Source organism: Falco cherrug, chromosome 9 (genome assembly GCF_023634085.1).
Source record: "Falco cherrug isolate bFalChe1 chromosome 9, bFalChe1.pri, whole genome shotgun sequence".
NCBI classification, from domain to species: domain Eukaryota; kingdom Metazoa; phylum Chordata; class Aves; order Falconiformes; family Falconidae; genus Falco; species Falco cherrug.
Genome location: NC_073705.1, coordinates 39,277,817 through 39,298,378, shown reverse-complemented (window position 1 = coordinate 39,298,378; position 20,562 = coordinate 39,277,817). Strand labels below are relative to the sequence as shown.

The 20,562-nt window shown below is 39.4% G+C and overlaps 1 protein-coding gene across 6 annotated transcripts in view; it reads right to left on the bottom strand.

Annotated features, from left to right (window-relative positions):
- Nucleotides 1-8,526: 8,526 nt before the first annotated feature.
- Nucleotides 8,527-20,562, bottom strand: part of HERC4 (HECT and RLD domain containing E3 ubiquitin protein ligase 4) — a 44,435-nt gene continuing 32,399 nt past the window's right edge. For 4 of the 6 annotated variants that reach the window (XM_055720271.1, XM_055720275.1, XM_055720269.1 and 1 more), the window contains 11 exons: nt 20,276-20,392; nt 17,678-17,701; nt 17,083-17,181; nt 16,437-16,604; nt 16,167-16,310; nt 15,098-15,264; nt 14,202-14,268; nt 13,909-13,991; nt 11,633-11,816; nt 10,941-11,043; nt 8,527-9,900 (listed from right to left, as the gene is read on the bottom strand). In XM_055720271.1, coding sequence (XP_055576246.1) covers nt 9,692-9,900; nt 10,941-11,043; nt 11,633-11,816; nt 13,909-13,991; nt 14,202-14,268; nt 15,098-15,264; nt 16,167-16,310; nt 16,437-16,604; nt 17,083-17,181; nt 17,678-17,701; nt 20,276-20,392 — 1,365 coding nt within the window. In that variant the 3' untranslated portion in view covers nt 8,527-9,691. The remainder of the gene's footprint in view (nt 9,901-10,940; nt 11,044-11,632; nt 11,817-13,908; nt 13,992-14,201; nt 14,269-15,097; nt 15,265-16,166; nt 16,311-16,436; nt 16,605-17,082; nt 17,182-17,677; nt 17,702-20,275; nt 20,393-20,562) is intronic. The other 2 variants (XM_055720272.1, XM_055720273.1) reach the window with 1 other exon arrangement.

The following is a 20,562-nucleotide window of genomic DNA, read 5'->3' as shown; positions in this document are numbered from 1 at the left end:
CGTACTTCTGTATGACACTCCCTCAAATACAAGTTAGATTTGTATTAGGCAAAAGTCCCACCTATTTATAAGCAACTCACACACTTGAGAGATGAGAAGTATTAAAAAAACGAAGAATTTTTTACACAGATAATGTTTCCCTATCAATTGCTTATTACTCTGAAAGGACTCATAAACATTTCTCCTCTAGAATAAAACAGCTGCACCTTTTTCTATGTCAAGATGAAGTAGTTCCGCTTTTTGTTCTTGTTCTTTCATGTATCTTTGCCAATATTACTTGAACAGAAGAGGAACCCCAAACTAGAACGTGACACCTTATTCCTCTATTTCACACACTATCCTTTCCCTGTAGTGAAGATCTTGTCTTTACATATCAAAACAATCACAAGGCAAACGATGGGAATGGGGAAACGTTTGCTACCACAGCTCTTTGTTATCCCTAAGTATTCAGCATCTTACACAAAATTCATCTGGAAGCACAGAAGAGCATGTACAATCTCAAAGAGATTACTTGTTTTTCTCATGAAAGCATCTTAACCCTCTTAGCATTTATATTAGACACACTGAAAAAAAACGAAGTACAAGCGTTTCTTCAGTAAGACATTGCCACTCCCCAGCCTCCTTTCAGTCTATTTTGATGCATTAGACACAATAATAACCTTGCAAAAGTATTTCAAGTGATGTAAAAGAAGTCCATATTTAAAAATCCTGTGGGGTTTTTTTCTTCTTAATGACTGTGTATTTTCTATGGACCTATCTTGAATCCAGTACATTTTTAGTGCTTTTGATTACGGAAAATACATAATGCTTTTATATGCACAACAGCAAAGTGTTGAACAACATCCAACTGGGAGGGGCTATAAAAGTACAACATTTGAATGAAACCAGCATTCAGAATCAATAAGAAAATTTGAAAAAAGGTTGCAAAAAAGGAAGACACAGTTCAGGACCTCAAAGTCAACAACTATGCTGAAATACCGAACCAGGATGGTCAAATTTAAAGGCAGTTGCAATTCTTTGCATAATACACTTACCTCCACAGCGACTGGAGAATAAAACCCAGTTCAAAGCGCAGGATTTCAGGCTAACTGGACATGTCTATGTAGCAATGGCTTCTAAACCAGCTATAACTCATCAAGAAAAGACATGGACTCATTAGAATACCCTTAGTAACTCACTCTTTGCTCACCAGTTTTGAGAAGGCACCGAGGCTGCTAGGACTCAGTAGGAAAAGTAATGATAACATTAACAATGCGCATGAAGAGAAGAGATTTGCTATTTACTGTACCAGCACAAGGCCCAAGGACCATTCAGTTGAAGATGCAGAAAAGCAGAGGCGCTGAAGTAAGCTATGGCCGAGGAGCTGCAAAACTCCATGCTGCAGGATGCAGCTAGACCTTAAAGCAGCCTCAAAAAGAAAATGGGCAAAGTCAGGTGGGACAGGACTACTGAAGGTCCTCGAAGAGGATTGCAAGGAAAAGAGTGTTTTGTGCTCTCTTCTTAAACACCTGAACTAGCTACAGGTGGAGACAGTTTGTAGCTCTGATTAACCCAGCACCGCAGTTCTCCAGTGAAAGGCAGAGACAGCACCGCCGTTTGTACCCGCCCTCCCAGCCGCGGAGCCCGCAGCGCCCCTCGGGCGCACCCCGAGCCTGGTGCGGTGGGCGCAGATGTATTATGACCGCGGGTCTTCAAAGGACGCAGTTTCTACAAGCGACACAAACCCCAGTGCTCCGTGAGCCGGGCACGGCTGGTTTTGCCCTCCCAGAGCAGCAGCCCCCCGCCCCGGGGGCCGTCCCCGCAGCGGGGCTACCGACGGCGGCAGGCAGCAGCGGCCTGCGGCTCTCAGAGCAGCGCAGTGCTGAAGCCCTTAAAAACAACCTCCAGACCCACCTCAGCGGGGTTTTGTTGTTTGGTCGGGGATTATTACTTTTTTTTCCCCCGCTCTGTGCAATTACTGTTCGATATAGTGATGCAGACAGAAGCTACATACATAACAGAAACATTAACAGCCGAGAAAGAGCAAGGGTGGGAGCTTAGCACTTAGCTCTTCGAGAAGGGACAGTTAGTACCGGTGGAGATGAGCTCAACAAGAACGTAAACAAGGAGCCTTCTGACGAGGACGTGCTAACTGCTAAAAGAAAATAAACCAAGGTAAAATAATTGTGGCAGTAGTAGATCAGTGACCTCCTACTCAAATGGCCCCCACCCCGAAGAAGGTGGATCTCTCACTGGGGGGATCATGCTGATATAGACAGTGGGCATGTGTTAGTTTAGAGTGGACAATATGGAAGGAATAATTGTTAGCTAGCAGATGTTTTAAGATACAGAACCTAAATAACAAAGACTGCTAATATATGCAAAAATAAACAAGAACTTCAGGTAACTGCCCAAGAAGATGAAAAGTACATCCTGAAGAGGCGCCAGAGGGAGGAGATTCTGACTGTCTGGAAGCCTTATATATATGCACGACTTTGTATAATAAATATCAGACTGCTTGTTGAAACGGTGTTAGGAGAAGCGATCCCCCTTGCACCCGGCGCCGCAATAAACATACCTGCTTCACAACTCTCCTCGAACTGTAGAGTTCGATTCCGCACGTCATGTTCCGCACGCTTTCCAACGGCGAAGCGCCGCTTTCCCGCGCTGGCAGCTCCCAGCTGGGCGGCCGTGAGGGGCGGCCGTGAGGGGCGGCCGTGAGGGGCGGCCGTGAGGGGCGGCCGTGAGGGGCGGCCGTGAGGGGCGGCCGTGAGGGGCGGCCGTGAGGGGCGGCCGTGAGGGGCGGCCGTGGCCGAGGCCAGGCCGCAGGGACGCTCCCGCCGCTCGAGGGGAGCGCTGGGCGCCCCTGGGGTGCTGCCCGCGCTCTGCCGGCCGTTACCTCAGGCGAGCGAGGCGGCGCTGAGGGAGGCCGCCCGCCGCGGCCGCGCTGCGCCCCCGGGTGAGCACGCCATGGCTGGGCGGCCGCAGCTGCTGCCGGCTCCGGGGATCGCTCAGTGTGCCGACGGGACGCTGCGATACAAGATAACCTGGCACAGGTGAGCTGCTGCTCACCTCCGCCCTGCTGCTCGGGGCCCCGGTGGCACCGTGCGGAGCCGTTCTCGGGCGCCGGCGCCACCTCAGCCCCTTCCCGCCCTGCAGCGGCTCCGCCGAAGGGGCTGCCCGTCCCCGCGCGGGGCTGCACGCAGCCGCCGGCCCCGGAACGCCGTGCGCTGCAGCAGCGCCCTCGGCTCTGGCAGGGGGCACCGCTACCTCCTCACCCCAGCCTTTAAAACTTCTCCGGCCCTTGGCTACTGGCCACCGACAGAGAGGAGCCCACAGCAACCCCCGGTACCCGTCGGGGCACTGGGCTCTGCCCGCTACGGAGCTGCAGCCCCGTTCCGGCTGCTCCCTCAGTTCAAGGTACTACTGATCTCCTTTATCTCCCCAGGTTTGATTTGGGTTTTGGTTCTTTTACCTCTCCCGTTGTTTATTGCCAATTTAATCTTGGCACCTCAGAGTGCATTGGGGTGTCCGTACCTTGCCAGCGGGTCACCTCAGGCTTGTTGAGGTGCTATACGCAGCTCCCACAGTACTCAAACGCTGCTGCTGGCAGGTGCACCCGCATACCTTCTGTGTGGAATTAAGCCACAAATAATTAAATTAGTTTCATGTTTAAATTTTTTCTATAGTTTCTATAGGAAGCTAACTTTTAACAACAGTCTGCCATCTCTGCTCCTTCTAATGGAAAGCTAGGCTATTTGCTCAAAAAAGCGAAGGAAATGGAACTTCTTTTTTGCACTTTGCTCAAACTTAAGTCTTCATCCAACATTAATCCATTTCCTCACTGAAATTCCCCATGTAAACCGGGCACATGGGAGAAAGCAGCAACTACCTGTAGACATTCACAGGCCTCCAGGCACTGCACAGTGGAGGATTCACATGTGCTGGGTATGACCTGTTCCTAAGACCAGCCTCGAGCCTTGGTGAGATAAAGATCCCAGCTAGCACCCTACACACTAACTATGCTGAACATAATAGCTCTGTAGTTCGCATGTGAAACAAGATTCATGAACCTGATTTTCCTTTCTAATAATCTGAGATCGATGCACATGCCTTTGGCTGCAGAAAAAAAAAAAAATGCTGACTGCTACCCTAGCCCATCCAAGTTCTTTAACACTCCTGGCATCAGCAACACATATTTTCTTGGTTTATATAAGATCAGTAATATCCAAACGCAAGGGATATGCAGGAACTCGATGTTTGGTCTACTGGTAGTAACAACCTCCAGACACTTTTGAACAGTTCTAATATGCCTATGGTATTGCCACGGTTGGGTTTAGCTGCTTCCCCCCAGTTGTCTTTGTGGTCAAAAGATAAAAGACACCTTTCTCATTCCACAAACCTGCATCAGTGCAGAAACGGGCAGGCAAAAGTTTGCAGTTCAAAAGTTTTAACATACTCCACTTGCAGAAAGGAAGTCAAGTGTCACAGCACAGAGTTAAATAATGTGTACAGGCATCAACAGGCTCCTCTTCTCAAGGAAAAAAAAAATTGAGGATTCAGTCAAATGGTCTGGGAACTCAAGTGTATAGAAATGGCTCTTTGTTATTTCATTGATTAAGTGTGCACATGTATCAGGAAAACAGTCAAGAGGATTTATTTGGGCTCTAAGGTATACTATTAAATCTGGATATAGGAGGTCATAGAGGATGCTCCAAGCCTAAGGTGACGTTTTTAAAGATACTGCTCCAAACTTGATCAACACAAACCTGAACAGCACACAAAGACAAAAATAGTAGCTTGATGATTACTTCCCAAATCCCACACTGACCTTCCAATCAAAAAATGTCCATTTGGTAAGCAACAGGAATTGTCAGCAGAAGAAACAAATATTTTGTTCTTCCTCTTCCCATTCCACCCACACACACCCCAACACACACTCCCCCAACTAAGACAGCTGTACACAGTACACGCTAGTACATAGTTCTGGTTGCACAATGGAGAAAGTCAACACAGCCATTTGTGTGGTGCTCGCTATATACCAGTCTGTCATGCTGAAAACCACAGTATTTAAAAGCAAGCTTTTATTCTGCATTTATCTACCTGCAGAACATCATGTGCCTTTAAACAAAGAGCTCTCTTTTTGGTGGTTTATCTGATTATATTAAACTTTATCTATTCCTGATAAATCAAGTTTATTGCAGCAGAGAGTAGTGCAACAAACTAAAATCCTTTGTAATACCACAGTTTGATGCTGTACATCTACTAAGGTTATTAGTAGTAACTCCCAAAAAGTGCCAAAGGAGACAAGTCATTATGCTTATCAGGGCTCACTGCTTCTATCCTGGTTGGTGCAGCACAACAGTGTTCTTCAATTTTCCCCTGGAACACAAGGGACAAACTTCTGCTATACGTGTAGTTGAAACAGCCTGTGTAGTTTTGTCATGCAAGTTCATTCTTCAGCCCTGTACTAACGTGACATGTGCAAGAAGTCCAGTACACAACCGCACTGCTATGACAATGACAAGTTCTCCTTTAGTAACAGTGATGGAGATGAATCTAAGTTTGACAAGCAACTAGCATTCTCCAGTGATAATTATTAACCTTTATCAAAATGCTAACGTAATTATCAAATAAAAATACTTTCTTTAAAGATTTTTTATATTCGTGAAATGCTCCTATCGCAGCCCAAACTACTACTATCCCTCAACTCCTTGCATTACTCTTTTAAAAGCAGTATGCAAGCTTTCCTGATTCATTGGAAATTTGACGAGGAAGGCCTGAGGTTTTCTTCATTAACACCATGGCTATTCTAGCTAAGCATAGAGTGGAAGGGATTTCTTTTTTCCTTTTCTCACACAATGCACAGCATCAAATATTATACGCAAAATGATACTGGGTCCAAGAAAGAGAAAGCAGTTCCTGCTGCCCACCTTTTCCCAGCCAGAGGAAACACTTAACTGTGCGCAGCTTCTGCAGAGATCCTTCACATGGCTTTTACGGCTGTGAACAGAACGAATGGCAATGTAAGCGTTCCAGAAAGTATTGACCTGCTTGGTAAAGTAATGAAATGGCTAGTAATTCTTCTAGTACTACAGAAAAGTCTTTTACCCTGTTAGCTAGATAATGTCAGTTTTGCAATAGGGCACCTGTCTCACTGCCCAGAATAAGCTAACACACACCTGTAAGCCTATCAGGAGCATTTAGCAAGTACGATCACGCTCTGTAGGACCCAACTCCATTTCTGGCAGAGGTGGATAAAACCAAGGCCAAAACTACAGAAAGATGTCTCGGGCAAATGCTGTCATGAGGAAAGTGACCCCAGCCCTGCTCTGCCAGGGTTTTTTTAACATGACATTCAACCAACAATTCAAGACTCCCCACCCTCACCCTCTCAGTGCTTACTAATGTCCACTAATGCTCCAAGAGAGTAAGAAATGTGTCTTGGCTGATGATACCAAAATGGCACAGAATTACCAGAATTACTTCCCATAAAAGACCCTTAACTCTTAATTTTGAACATAAAACAAGACAGCACATAAACCAAAACACAGCGCGCTATTTCAGTTTACATTTCGGGAATTCCAAACAAGACAACGACCAAAAAGAAACATAGAAGTTTTAGCTTCCCGAACCTTAAGACAAAATGAACAGTATTCAGCCAAATATAACATACCAGACAGGGGCTGCTACCCCTTTTCAGAAGGCGTCCCTTCTCATAACCCTGCAAGGATGGCGTCTCGTCTTCATCTTAAGGGGTAAATTCAACCAAGTTTAAACCAAAGAACAAATATAAATACCTTTTATGTTAAGCAGAAGTCCTTGTCCGCCTGTGTGAGAAACTGAGGGGTAGGGGAGTCTCGCTGACCCAAGATCCAGTCGCGAGCCCCCGAGAGTCCCCAGGCCCCCTGGATTCCAGCACCAGCAGAGAGTTCTCCTGCCTGGCTTGCCAAAATGATACCGAAACAGCACAGAGTAACTGCTCAGAGATTAATTTTTGTCTTTAAGCAGCCAAGGTATTTATTTTGTGCAACGCTGGGGAGCTAGCTGGTTTGCACTGGACAAACTAGCTCCAAAGTTTTCAGTGAAAAAGTCAGGTAATTTATACAGTTTTCATGAGAGGTTACATCTTTACATACATTTTCATTTAATTTTGATACCTAATCATCATATTCATAATAGGCAGGGTTTAGGCAGATTCTTCTAGAATCTTCCTTTGGGAGACTTCTGGGTGGTCGTTCCATTCTTCAGCCGCACTTCTGGGGGTCACTCAATCTTCTTTTTCGCTTGAACTTTTCAACGTTCTTTGTTCAATGACCTAGTTTCTGGAGCTTACACAAAACCTCCTGACTCATGGCCTTCTTATCTCCTTCAAATGCCCACCTGATCTTTATTTATGACTGCTAGATTGCTCAGAGTACATTCCTCGGGTCTCTTACTTTAGTACAGGTTGCCTCTGTTACAGCTCAACATAAACAGAGCATCTCCCAGAGCATGGTACCAAACCTATCCTAACTAATCCTTTAAAATCTTGCCCTGTTTCACTGGAGAAACTTTTGCAGCAATATGAAGCGACTGCCACAGCAGTTTTAGTCAACAATAGCTGCATGTCAAAGACAAAGGGCATCCAAGTTCTCTAGGCAAATCCTAAATTGGGCACCAAAAATTGACAAGCGTTCGGTAACTATCGCTTGGATTCTGTCTCAGAGCCCCTCATCTACAGAATAAGGCTATTACTCATCTTTCATATTAGAGATCAATGAAAAACCCAATACAGCACAAATCAGAGAAAACCCCATAGGGAAATTAAATACATATATATATAGTGCAAGGTTTAGAATAATGCAATAGATCAAACTTAGACCTGCACAACTGAACATAAAAATAACCCTGTTATTCAGTGAACACCATCAACTGTGTACACTGAATGAAGAAAAAGTCCCCTAAAAAAGAAAACAGCACTGGCTCATGTAATAATAAGCTAGGGGAGAAAGGAAGGCAGCTTTACATTAGCCACTTCCTAATTTTTGAAAATTTGCCTTTGCAACCTTGGTGTCTCATAATTTAAAAACAGTGTTTTAATATTACCTGGTAAAATGAAGGCATAATATTTTAATTTTTTTTTCTTCTTCTTTTCTCCTTTTCTTTCTTCCATGCATAGTAGGATTAAGCTGCTTTAGTATTTGTTGATTTCTTGCTTTTCACAGGAGGGAGAATTTCCCAGCCAGGTAACAAATGTTGGGAAAGATAGGAAATGGGCTGCATATAAAGAAATTACTAGAGGTTACAACTGCGTGAGAAAGCTGTAGAAACACGGTGTTAAGAACAAAGAATAATTTTAACTGTACTGTGTTGTATTACATCCACCCTCTACTGCTAGTACAGAAACTGCATGTAATACAGTTTATTACAATGAATTAATCTCCTCACTCTTCAAGTGAGGTCTTGGTATCCTGGCTGTCCTTTTGATTTAATGCATGCAAAAATTACCTTCTAACTGAAGAAATATGCATGATGCAAGCATCCATACACACTGACCAACAAAGGTTTTAATTCAAGTCTTTTATTACAGCTTGAATTTTTTCACTGCATTTAAAAATCTAAAAAAAATAAATATTTGTTTCACAGCTGCAAGTCACATATGCATTAACACCACAAAATCTGGGATTTAACCAGAGAAAGGAAGTCAAATCCAAAAGTATCCAGCTAAGCACAGTCGTCTCAGGGCAATTATACTAAAAATAAAATCTTAAGAAAAGGGGAGGGGGTGTTAAAGAGTTAATTTCAAATGCATTTATCTGGAAAAAAGGTGAAAATTCTATTAGAAACCATAAACTATGCTTTCAGCATTTAAAAATAAACATATAACCTCTTGACAGCAATAATTGTCTGGTGCATTTTTTTTTTTAAGCTGTATTCTTGACACATGGCTGCAGAGGTTTCAAAGGATAAATCAACCTCTTCTATAATTGCATCCACTTAATTACAGAACCAGTCCTTAAAAATAAAACAGTGTATTAAGTCAGCTTGTCCATCCACATATTAAAAATGCATTTTATGCAGTTTTTTACCGGCACTAAGTGACTGCTTCATGGATTGTACATTGTGAAGATGAATGTCTCTTAAACAATCACTTTCATTATTAAGGTTCTTAAAACAAACCAGAAAAATATATATATCTTCAGAAATCAGAGTAGTCACTTTTTTTGTTAAAAGCCGTAAAATAAGCTCATATTCAATTACAAGCAATAGAAACCATACTGCTATCGGAACATAATTATTTATCACAAAAATTTATTATTTACAAAATGAAAAGTTACCAAGTGAATTTATCAGGGAAAAAGTTAAATGTTCTTACTAAGTGATCTGAAAAACTTAAGCAAGTCTCCCATGCACTCACACGCCAAATTGTTTGCATAAAGTGAAATGTTAATTCATGTTAGTGAAACTTGACTCCCATTCACAATACTCTCATTTTTATTGTAAGATGGCAAAATCCACATGGTTCTGTACAAGAAGGTATGTATTAAGACAGTTCCTCATTTTTATAAATGTTTTTTGGCTCCCATGAATATTCGTACCACTGAACACTTCTGCAAATTATCAGTTATATTATCAACCCATCACTTAATCCACTGAATTTACCACCACAAGAAAGACACAAAAAGTTAGTTTAATGATCCCACATTACACAGAACTCTCATTTCTGAAGTTATACTAAACTGAAACCTTCGTAGTGATCTATAGCCTGGATCAACTTAGACTTCAGAGTTTCTTTATCTGTGTATTTTGGAAGATCAAGAAGATTAAAGCAAGTGTGAGCTACCGGAAGATAACCTTCTCCGCCTCCTGTCGGCTGGATGACTAGTTTAAGACACTTCATTCCAAGAATTGGAATACGATCACTGCCTGTCAGAAACACTGCCAAGAAAAAACAAACAAAGTCTTGAAAGTAAAGACTAATACTGTATGTGTCATATACACAGTTCTAATCACTATTTGCATTTTTTAATTATTCCAGCAATGGTCAGCTTTTCACACTGAAGTTGTTCTGGTAAAGTTTGAGAAACGGGGAATAATGAGACTTAACCTGATCTCCAGCTTACAAGCTTACACATGTAAGTGTAAGTAAGTAAACTCTTGACTGTAACACAAGTAATACATAAAGGGAAACACTTCATTTTAGCATATGAAACCAAACAGTCCTGAAAAGAAGGGAGGGAAGGGGGGCCGAGAGAATAAGCAGTTATTAAACATTCTTTTTTATATTGTAAAATATAATATATTTTTGGATATATACAAATTTATTATATATTTTTATATAATATATAAAATATAATATTACATATATAAGAAATATAGCTATAACACCAGGATTCGTTATTTAAAATCCATTGGCTAGACCTTTACTGAGCATTTGCAAGCATCTTGCAAATATGCAGAATTAGTTTGTTGGAATTGGAAACTAATCTAAAGCTTATTCGCAGGATACTTCAATAACCTTGTTTTTTCCCCTGTTCACTTCCACTCATATCAGTACCTTGACATATTTACAGTCAGTTATAACTCCAAAATTTCATCCTATTTGCAATGAAAAAAATGGAGAATGTGAAACATGTCAAAACACAGAAAAAAATTCCTACTTATCAGATAAATGACACTAGCAGTTTAGTTTGTAGGGTCCTTCTGCGTTTGGGTTTTCTTTTTTTCTTTTATGTTTTTAATGGTGCTCTGGTCTATTGTAATCTTGTAACTGCCCACCTCCTAGAATTACTCAAGACTATGCCAGTAAAATCAGCAACAAGCTCACAATCAATTTTTTTCTACTAGGATTTTTTTTCTCCTAAATAAAGTTAACCACATCACTACAGACAAACGCTTTCACTGCCCTCTTATAGCCAGAGCCTGAAATAGTGATCCTGCTGAGTGAGCAACTTAGTGAAGTCATTTCAAATACTTACGCAAGAACTGTTTCTTCTTCTCCAAAGACAACTCATGAAAAACCTCCCAGAATATTTTAATTGTAGGATGGTCTGCCCAGTATTCTCCTTTATATTCTGTATTCTAAAATGAGCAGGAAATCAGGTTACTGTTTGCACATAGAACTAGTAGGATAATCCGACATTAAAGTAAAATGAATGCAGTTTGTGTAAAGGGGTACTGCAAGTGACATATTACTGTTTTCCGTGTCAATTTTCTTCAGCTGTTCAGTCAGACTTCAACTATAGGGACAGATGCACATACTCCAAAGCACCTTCAATCCCAATAAAGTTGAGTAAAAGTCTCACAATGAGTTTTGGCAATCAGTAATATTTACTTTTTTAACTGTGTGCACTTTATTCGCTTTCCCCCTTCTAACATAAAACATTGTATACAGCTGCCTTTTGTTTCTGTGGATTTTTGTTCCTCTCTCTTCTCCTAAGTCTGATTTCCTTTAGAAATTAGATGGAAAAACTTTAAGCAGGAAAGTAAATGGTATTTTAGTGTCTTCGTTCACTGACACCTTAAAAGGAGTTCCTCACTAATACAGTCAATATAATCAAGGCTGGACATCACATTAGTTAAAACAGAACTCAAAAGGACACTTCAAGATTTTGGGTTTGTATCTTGAAATTAAAAATGTATGATACAAATAGCTAATTATGGTTCTTACCTTCTCCAGTTCTTTCCAATCATAGTTTGTGTTCCCAATCACCATTGCCTGCAACTCGCTGGGCTGGAAGAGCTGAAGAACTTTACCTCCACATACTTTGTGGAAGCCAGCATGGAATGCACTGAATAAGGAAGCCACAGATTTATTGAAGATGTAATCCACATATGCATCTACAAAATCTTGCCTGTACAAAGAAGAAAAAACAAATTATGTTGAGAGAAAAAAAAAAAAAAGTAGCATGTGCCCACCACCCTTCTACCAATAAAATGGCAGCCATTTCTGCACAGAACACAGCGGAGAAATGTAAGCAAAAACGATCCTAATATATTCTCTGCTTCATGTTACAACCACAGTGAAGATAAACCCAGTGAAAACAGCACATAAACGTGTTTCCCCACCATGCCTTCCAAGACAGTCTGTAATGTGCAACAGAAAACCAGTAACATTAGCATTATTTATTTCAGGCACTATAAACATTTCTGATTTGTGTGCATTGCAGTGAGTTGGACTGAATGGCAACAAGCTTAAAGGCTTGAATGACATGCACTGTCCTGAAACCACTGTTGCATTTTTTTTAATTAAAGATTACCACATTTGCACTAAAAATGCAAATCAACTTCAAATGGACATTTGAGTCCTACACAGTACAAAGATCAGTGCAAAGGAGCTGGGATACTGAAGAACAGATGGCCCGTTATCTGTGCTCCGTACAAGCAGTTTTCATATCTTGCTGGAAACACCTTCACATTGTTTAGGGGGAAAACTAAAATTCCTCAATGTGATACAGGATTTATGATTATGGAGGGTTTAATTACCATTTTAATCAATCCTAGTTATCACTGTTAGTTTGTACATTGGCAGAGTGACTTCCATTATAGATAATTATCCTACCAACATACATTCTCTGTGGAAACCTACTGTGTTTGAATCACATCCACAGTATGCGAATAATATCACCAGAACTTCAAAACTACTATGTTTAAGATAAAGTATCACAAATCGTCATCTATAAGCCAAGGATTTTTAATTTTTTTTAAAGAAGTGTGACAGGTATAGGTGGTGATTACAGCTGCTAATGGCAGAATAAGTCAGGAGGATAAAAAGCACTCTGCTGTGGGAGGTACTGTCACTGCACATGGCTGTGTGTGGGCTTATGATACCCTCAGAATCTTCTATCATCACTTTTTCCCTCTACAACAGACCTAGTTACAGAAAATGTTGCCCAAAACATCTGCCCTCTAGGAACACACCTAGAGGTACATTTTCTCCCTCGTTCCTACCATGGACAGCCTAGATGCATTCTGTTCTCATAACAGTATTATGCTCTTTCCATTAGAGTCTCCCTTTACTCTGGAAAAAAGTAAAAGCACAGAGCATTCACAAAGATTAAAGAACAGAAAGGAATATACGAGAAAAAGGGGCAGAGAAAAATAGGAAAATGGTAGTATTCTGCAAAAAGGGACATAAGCACCACCAGAGATAGAGATAGATGTATTCTGCCTATCCTCCAGGAGCAGAAAGGGAACAAAGGGTAGGAGAGGCTGCTTTTGTAAACAGAAGTAACAGAATCCTTGACTAGGGAAAAAACCTCACCCCTCACTTTCCTGACAATAACACTATATAACATTGCAATGATTTATCCACTCTACAAAGGGAAGACTCCTCTGAAATAATATTTCATATATTAATAGTTGCCATACAATGGCATCTAGGTTGAAGTTTTCATTGTTATTCACTGAACTCCAATTATACACAGAGTTCTGCAGAAACACAACCATTTTGAATCTGATAAAATTAAAGACCATGTAATCAAAATGGGCCCTAAAGTGCATCAAAATACTTTTAAGTTCAAAGTGAAAAATAAGTATTACACATTCTGAGTAAAATCAGATAGCCTGTCCACAGCTGGGAAATCCTTAAATAAAGAATAACAGAACGGTTTGGGTTGGAGGGGATCTTTGAAGAGTATCTAGCTCCAACCCCCCCGCCATGGGCAGGGACACCTCCCACTAGAGCAGGTTGCTCAAAGCCCCATCCAGCCTGGCCTTGAGCACTGCCAGGGATGGGGCATCCATGAATGCTCTGGGCAGCCTGCGCCAGTATCAATAAAATACAATAGCTATTTTAAAGATACACAAGAACAGCTTGGAAAAACAACCAAAGAGTTTTGCCTTCAGCATTAGTGTAACAGCTTGGCAAAGGATATTTACAGCAGTCCAGTTACATTCCCAAGGGAGACTGCAACACTGAACTACCCTGTAACCCATGAAACTCACCTATTTTGTTTCACTACAGGAATGTCAGCACCATTTGGAACAAGTTCTTTAATTTCTGTTGTACCAAAATTTTCCACAGTGATCTATTTAAAACAAACAAAACCAGTATGTCTTATTTACCATGTAGAGTATTTCTTCCCACCACATAGTTAACAGTAACATGAACAGCAGACACAGATGCTAAAAAGTCATGGAAATCAGCAGCTGATGCTTTTTCTCAAACACTCCAGAGGCAGCTATAATAGATGGTATGAGCTTGACAAAAAATGCTCCAAACACTATATAAAACTTACAGTAAAATTAAGACAAAATGCTTCTTCTATGTCATCCTCTGGATAATCCAGTAACTGTTGCATTCCCCTGCAAAATAAGTTACAAAGTACTTGGCACCATTGGAAAAAAAGACAAACTTATTTTACTGAAGTGTTCTTTACACTTTGATAATTCAAATTAAAAAAAAAAATTAATACTCTTCCTACTGTTCTTTCATTTATGAGCTCATTGACTTGCACCTTGTACAGTGTTGGGAAATCTCAAGCAATTGTTTTGCTATTACTTGTAGTGTTATTTCCTTCTGATTATCTTCAGGTGTGAAGAGAGAAGATTCACATTGTACTCTTCAGCTAAGGGATTCCCAAACCAGAGGCAGTAAGAGTTCAACAACCGTTGATGGGCTCTTCCATTAACCTGTTTGATTTCTCCTGAATCTATGAAAACTTCAGCATTTACAACACTGAGGTAATCAAACACCCACTTCGGCTTGTTTGAACCTCCTACCTGTTAGTGCCATTCAAATCCCTACTCAAGGGCAGATATTTAGCATGCATTTGTTCCTGAAAAAACGAAAATGATTCCTTGGTGGACTTAATGAGCCCTTCAGAATGAAAACTATGTTCACACTTGGGCATATAAAATTAATGGCTCAAAGGTTTTGAATTTCAAGCATTAAATTCCCCCTAAAATTCTTGTAGGGTAATAGAACAGAGACACAAATATTAAAACAAAGCACTTAGAAGCAGACATTTAACTTGCAGCCACCACGTCATTTGAGAAAGAGTACATGCTATTGTTACTCTAAGCCCTTTACACTTTTAGTATGAAAATAAAACAGATCATCTTTATGTTCTTAAAGGAAAATGTTGAATTATAAATTATTTCCCACTAACACTCATTTTTCTTTCTTGCTTACCTGCCAACATCTGGCATCAACTCTTTTAAGTCATCCAGGGAAGGTTTCTTATTCAATAGCTTTTTGTACAAAGCCAAAGGGAAGTGAAGGTCTACAATAGTAAAATTATATATTGCTAGTCCACAGACAACACCAATCAAATGAAACAAGTCACTGTCTTCAAAGGTCTAAGAACAGAAAACAGACAAGATCGTTTAAAATAAAGAAATTATTTTAATCTTGCAGAGTCTAGAAAAAAAACGTACAGTGCAATATAATCTGAGTGAGTTTCATTTCTATTTTCTTTAAACACATACACATCCGTAAGTACTGAGGAAAAGAGTATAAAGTTTTAAGCAGCTGAGAGAGACTGAAATCCAGGTAAACAGAACTCTTCCTACTTAAAAAAAAAACCAATAACTGAGATACAGCGTATTTTGTATTACAAGTGATGCATACTGCTGGAAGTACCACATTAAGATTCTGGTTTTGTCAGTGATTTACTGCACTATGCAGTGCTTAAATAAATGTTAGTTTTTAAAAAACCCTGTTCTTGGGAGAAGAATATTGACTCCCTTGGCATGAATGGCCAGGGCTTAAAACACATCTGTGGAAATGCTAACATTCAGGTAATTGTGATACAGCCACCTAGTCAGTGTTTTCCTCTGAAAGAGGACTAAAAAGTCAATGGTAAAAACTTTCAGGAAAGTATGACTAGATAACTGCCTATGAAATGGACCCATAAATGTGACTGAACACAGAAAGACCTGTTCAACATGCCACTTAAATAATTTTCTCTGCCATCCTTATTCACTGATTCTGCTCTTGGAATCGGTTTACTCTGGCTGGCACTTCTTCCTACTAAACTTGTCTGCGTTGGGGATGACTGGTAAGGAATAAGTGAGGAATGGGGAAAACAAATGGGGAAACTTTTGACCTAACAATGAAAGAAATAAACTTTTTTTGAGAATACTTACATCAGCTTCTCCTCTTGAAATAAAACCACCACAAACTACTATGCTTATACTTTATTAATATAAATATTGTAAGTTAAAAGAAGATTAAGGACTATAGATAACACCCTCCCTACCTTATCAGAGAACCAGATCAGCCTGGACTCTTCATAATACCTGAACATTCCATATTTGGGATCTAGCAACTCCCTCATGATGAGCAAAAAAAATTCTTTGCGAACACCTCCAGCATCAACAGCTTCCTCCCCTACAAAAATAACCTGAAACACACAATTCAGTTCGCACTGAATTAAAAACAGATTGTGAAACAAGATTTGTCAAAAAAATATTCTCAGTTACTTGCGCATCAGTGAAAAACACTTTGGGCAATATGTACTTGATAATACCTTGAGTGGCTTCTTGTAATCTACATTCTTTGTTTTCCTTAGAACTTCCACAGCATCCCCTACAATATTGTCTCTCCGTACCATCAATATCAGGCATGGGTTGACAGATTCAAATACTGGCAGAAAGAGAGAAGACAAATTCTGCCTGTGAGCCTGATCAACAGCCATCTGGAAAAAAAACCAAAGTGCAAGTGTCAGTAGGTAACAAGATTCCTGTCAACATTAAATGTCCATCAGTCTCATCTTAAAAAGTGTAGCAGACATGAATGGCAATAGCTATTATGAGAGCTACTAAATTTGCCCAAGTCTTCTTCATATTCCTTTTATCTCTGGAAATATTTAATTCCAGGAAATTATTATAAACCCTGTACTATGGGTTGTTAACACCTAAAAAAAGCCATCTCATTAACGGAAGGAAAAGAAATTCCTTAGACATTTGTGCAATTATTAAATAACCTAATTTCAACGAGGTCCAAACCTCAAAAACCTCCTAGCTCCTATCATATACATACCCTGAGATTAAAACTACATCCCTCATTCTTATGAGGATTACACAGATTTAAAAATAAAATAAAAACCCCACAGCAACCCCCAAGACCACCAACTAAAAAAACCAAAACGTAACATTAAAACCTGAGACTCTTACCTGCATCTGTATGACCGCATCTGTTTGTAGGAGAGTTGTCTTTGCCTGGGCATCAAATACAAATGGGTACGTGCAAATTGTAACAGGAATATCCGTTAACTAGAATGAAAAGAACCATGTCTTACTTCTGCTTTTTTAAAACACAATTACCGTTAAAGAAGCCATTGCAGTAATATTCATTTAATACATCTCTTTTACTGGAAAGAGAAAGAATTCTTTAATCATCATCAACACACGACCAAAGCATCTTAGGAAAATTAAGTAAATGTTCAATTGTTTAGTACTTAAAAAAAGACCAGAACCACCAAACCAAACAAACCACAGCAAAACACAAACAATACGCTCACTTAGTATATTTTAATTTCAGAACTTTTATTACAGCTAGCAGATATAAAAGTAGTCCTTGATTTCAAATGCTGCTCTAAATTTGCAATACAAAAAATTACATATTTTTGCCCCACAAAAACTTTTTCAGATTACAGCCATACCACCTTAAATATTTAGTCCCAATAGAACACAGACGACAACCCTTGACACTCATATTTCTGATTTCCTTACATTCTGCAAAAGAAATCACACTGCAACCAAATCTTACCTCAGTTAATCCATGGTTGACATCCTATGACAGCATTTGCACAAAGGTAGCAATAATTAAGATGAAAAAGCAGCATTAGTGTCTGCATTAATTATTCATCTATGATGTAGAATTAAAAATACTTATGTACAGCTTCCCTCCCCCCACAAGAGAATATTTACTGAGAAATAAGTATCATTCTAATTAATGTACTGAATAGAATCCATGCCTTTCAACGCCCTATATATCAGTCTTTAAAAAACAGTGACTTAAAATAATCACATTTTCTTGGATGCAAAAAAGGAAACCTTTTAAATGTTTACTTTCATACACTAATAAATATTTGCTTTTACCTATGTATTTTCATTCTCAAATGACTGTAGCATGTCAAATTAAACAGTAAACATTTTTAATGGGAAAAAATTTAAAAATACAGAACCTCATCACTTTATGATAAAGTCTCAAGAATCATTTGGGTTCATGATAAGATATGATATGAAAAAAGCAATGGACTCTTGAAATTTGAGATGGACCAGACAGACCAACACATACAGCCAGGACTCTGGAGGCTTCCACAACAAGCTAGATCAACTTAAATCCAGAATTACTATTTTGTTTCTTAGCCATGTTAGCCTCCTTATCCTCCACTGAAAGCTAAGTTCATTTCCACCTATCAGGCAGAAAAAGAATAAAAGGTAATGGCAAACTAATAAATTCTACTTTTTTATATATGTCTTTATATATATATATATAAACTCAGAAGTCAAATATGTAGACATCCATGACTCACAAAAAGCCGTGGCCAGAATACTTTGCTTTCTATCTGTATGCCCAGTTCCTACAGGAAACATCAGATTTGAGTGTCCTACTCGTCACAGTTACATTTATGCAATTTTGTACTCTGACTGTATCTACCATTATTTATTCCTAATTCAAATGTTTTTTCTCAACTCCTTTAAGGCATAGCTAAAGAACACCCCTTCAAATCAACTGTTTATTATTTAGTACCGTCAGTTTCTCCCCACTCATTTTTCCGTTGCTGAAAAAATAAAAAGTTTTTTCTTCCAAGTTTCTCTCTGAGAATACTCTGAATACTTCCGAGTCTCTTTTCTGCTATATTTTCCGCTCCACGTTTCAATTAAGGAACTGAGCAAACATTTTTGCCTCAAGTTATGACAATATAAATTACACTAGCAAAAGAAATTTTGATTCATATTACTGATTCAATAGACAAGCATCACTGGAAACAAGTGGATACGAAGGCAGGAAAAGACCATCAAAAGCATTTACGAAGGAGATCTGACTTAAGGCCATGGAATTTCTTTCAGTCCTATAATAAACCAAAATAAATTTTTCTGCTGAACTTGAAACTGCACAAATGCACGACAAAATCATGACGACTAAAGGGAAATTCAGTATCTGGTATTTTCATCCTTAATATCAAGTCCAATCTTCTGATTTAATTAACAAACTGAGATTAAGACTTTCATTACAGTGCAATTTTCCAGCTCTCATTGTCCCCACATTCAGTATTGTCTTCTCTGATCATAATATATGCAGTTTGGGTTTGTTTACATCCATTTAAAGCACAGTTGCAACAGTCAGAGTCTTTTAAATTCTACCCTTCGCTGGTGCACCCTTCCCCATTCCAAGCATACAAACTGCCTCTGATTCCAAGGCCCCACAATGCTCATCCCTCGCTCCTGCACCTCACCCAGCAGAGCACCCCTCGCAGCCACCGACACCAGCCTACAGCACACACCGGGGACTTTTTCAGACAAGCTTGGCTGAAACAAGTATCTGTTACGACTGCTAATACTGGCTTGTTATTTCTTTATGCTCCCCAATCTCCCTGCTGTTATTATTTTACACTGCAATTTTAATTCTTAGGTAGACAGCACCATCTGCTTTGTATTCATAAAATACAGCAAAGTATGTGCTTCCAGGTCCTGCTACAAAAAAACCTAAATTAAGGTGGCTAGAGAAAGCACGTTAACTTATTCAATATTCTTCCAAAGTGTAAGTCAAAGAAATATGTAGCAAAATCATATCCAACACTAATTCTCTGCACAGTCATTAATTTACTTCCACTTACCACTCTTCTGTTTACAGATCCAGGAACTAATTATCTCAGTTTTTGCTACCATACACAAAGTAGAAAACTATGTTAGTTATGTCTCTTGTAACTCCCTATTATGCTTCCAGACCTAGTTTTCCAAGACAGTTTCAGCTTGCTCAATGACTGAATCTGTCTTATATAGCAATTCAGATTGTTCTCCATGTTTTCCGATTGTAAATTATCACTCCTCAACTTCTTGACGTAGCAAGTCTCAAGTGACAGCACTGTAAGTCACTTTTTAATTGATGGATTACAATGTTGAACAGTGTCAGTCCTAAGAACAATACCCTACAAGCAGCACAGCTATTTAACAATTCTTCCTTAGATCATAACTGGCATAAGATGAGTTTGTTCAGCATCAGTGATCCATGAAGACATTTTTACGAGAAGAAAGTGCCACTATTTGGAGAATCTACAGACTTCTCTAAAGGGACAAAACAAAATCAAAACACAGGGGGAAAAAGCCCACCAAAAAACAAGTAAAAACCAACACAACTTACCATTCCAAATACCTGCTGCTGGACCCAGTTGACATAGTCATTTCTGATATCTATCAAATCTTGTATCTCATGAATGTAAAATCTGTCATATTGTATAACTTGTCCTCTTTCATTTACCTGAAGAAGTACAATTAATTTTTTTATTAGCACTTTGCGTAACAGTTTTCAAAAGGACATCTTCCATGTTTTTCAAGCACTTGATACATCAGCCACAGATATGCAGCTACTAAAAAATTCTAGAAAAACAACTGTGTCCACAAGAATGCAAAAACAACATTAAAGACGCG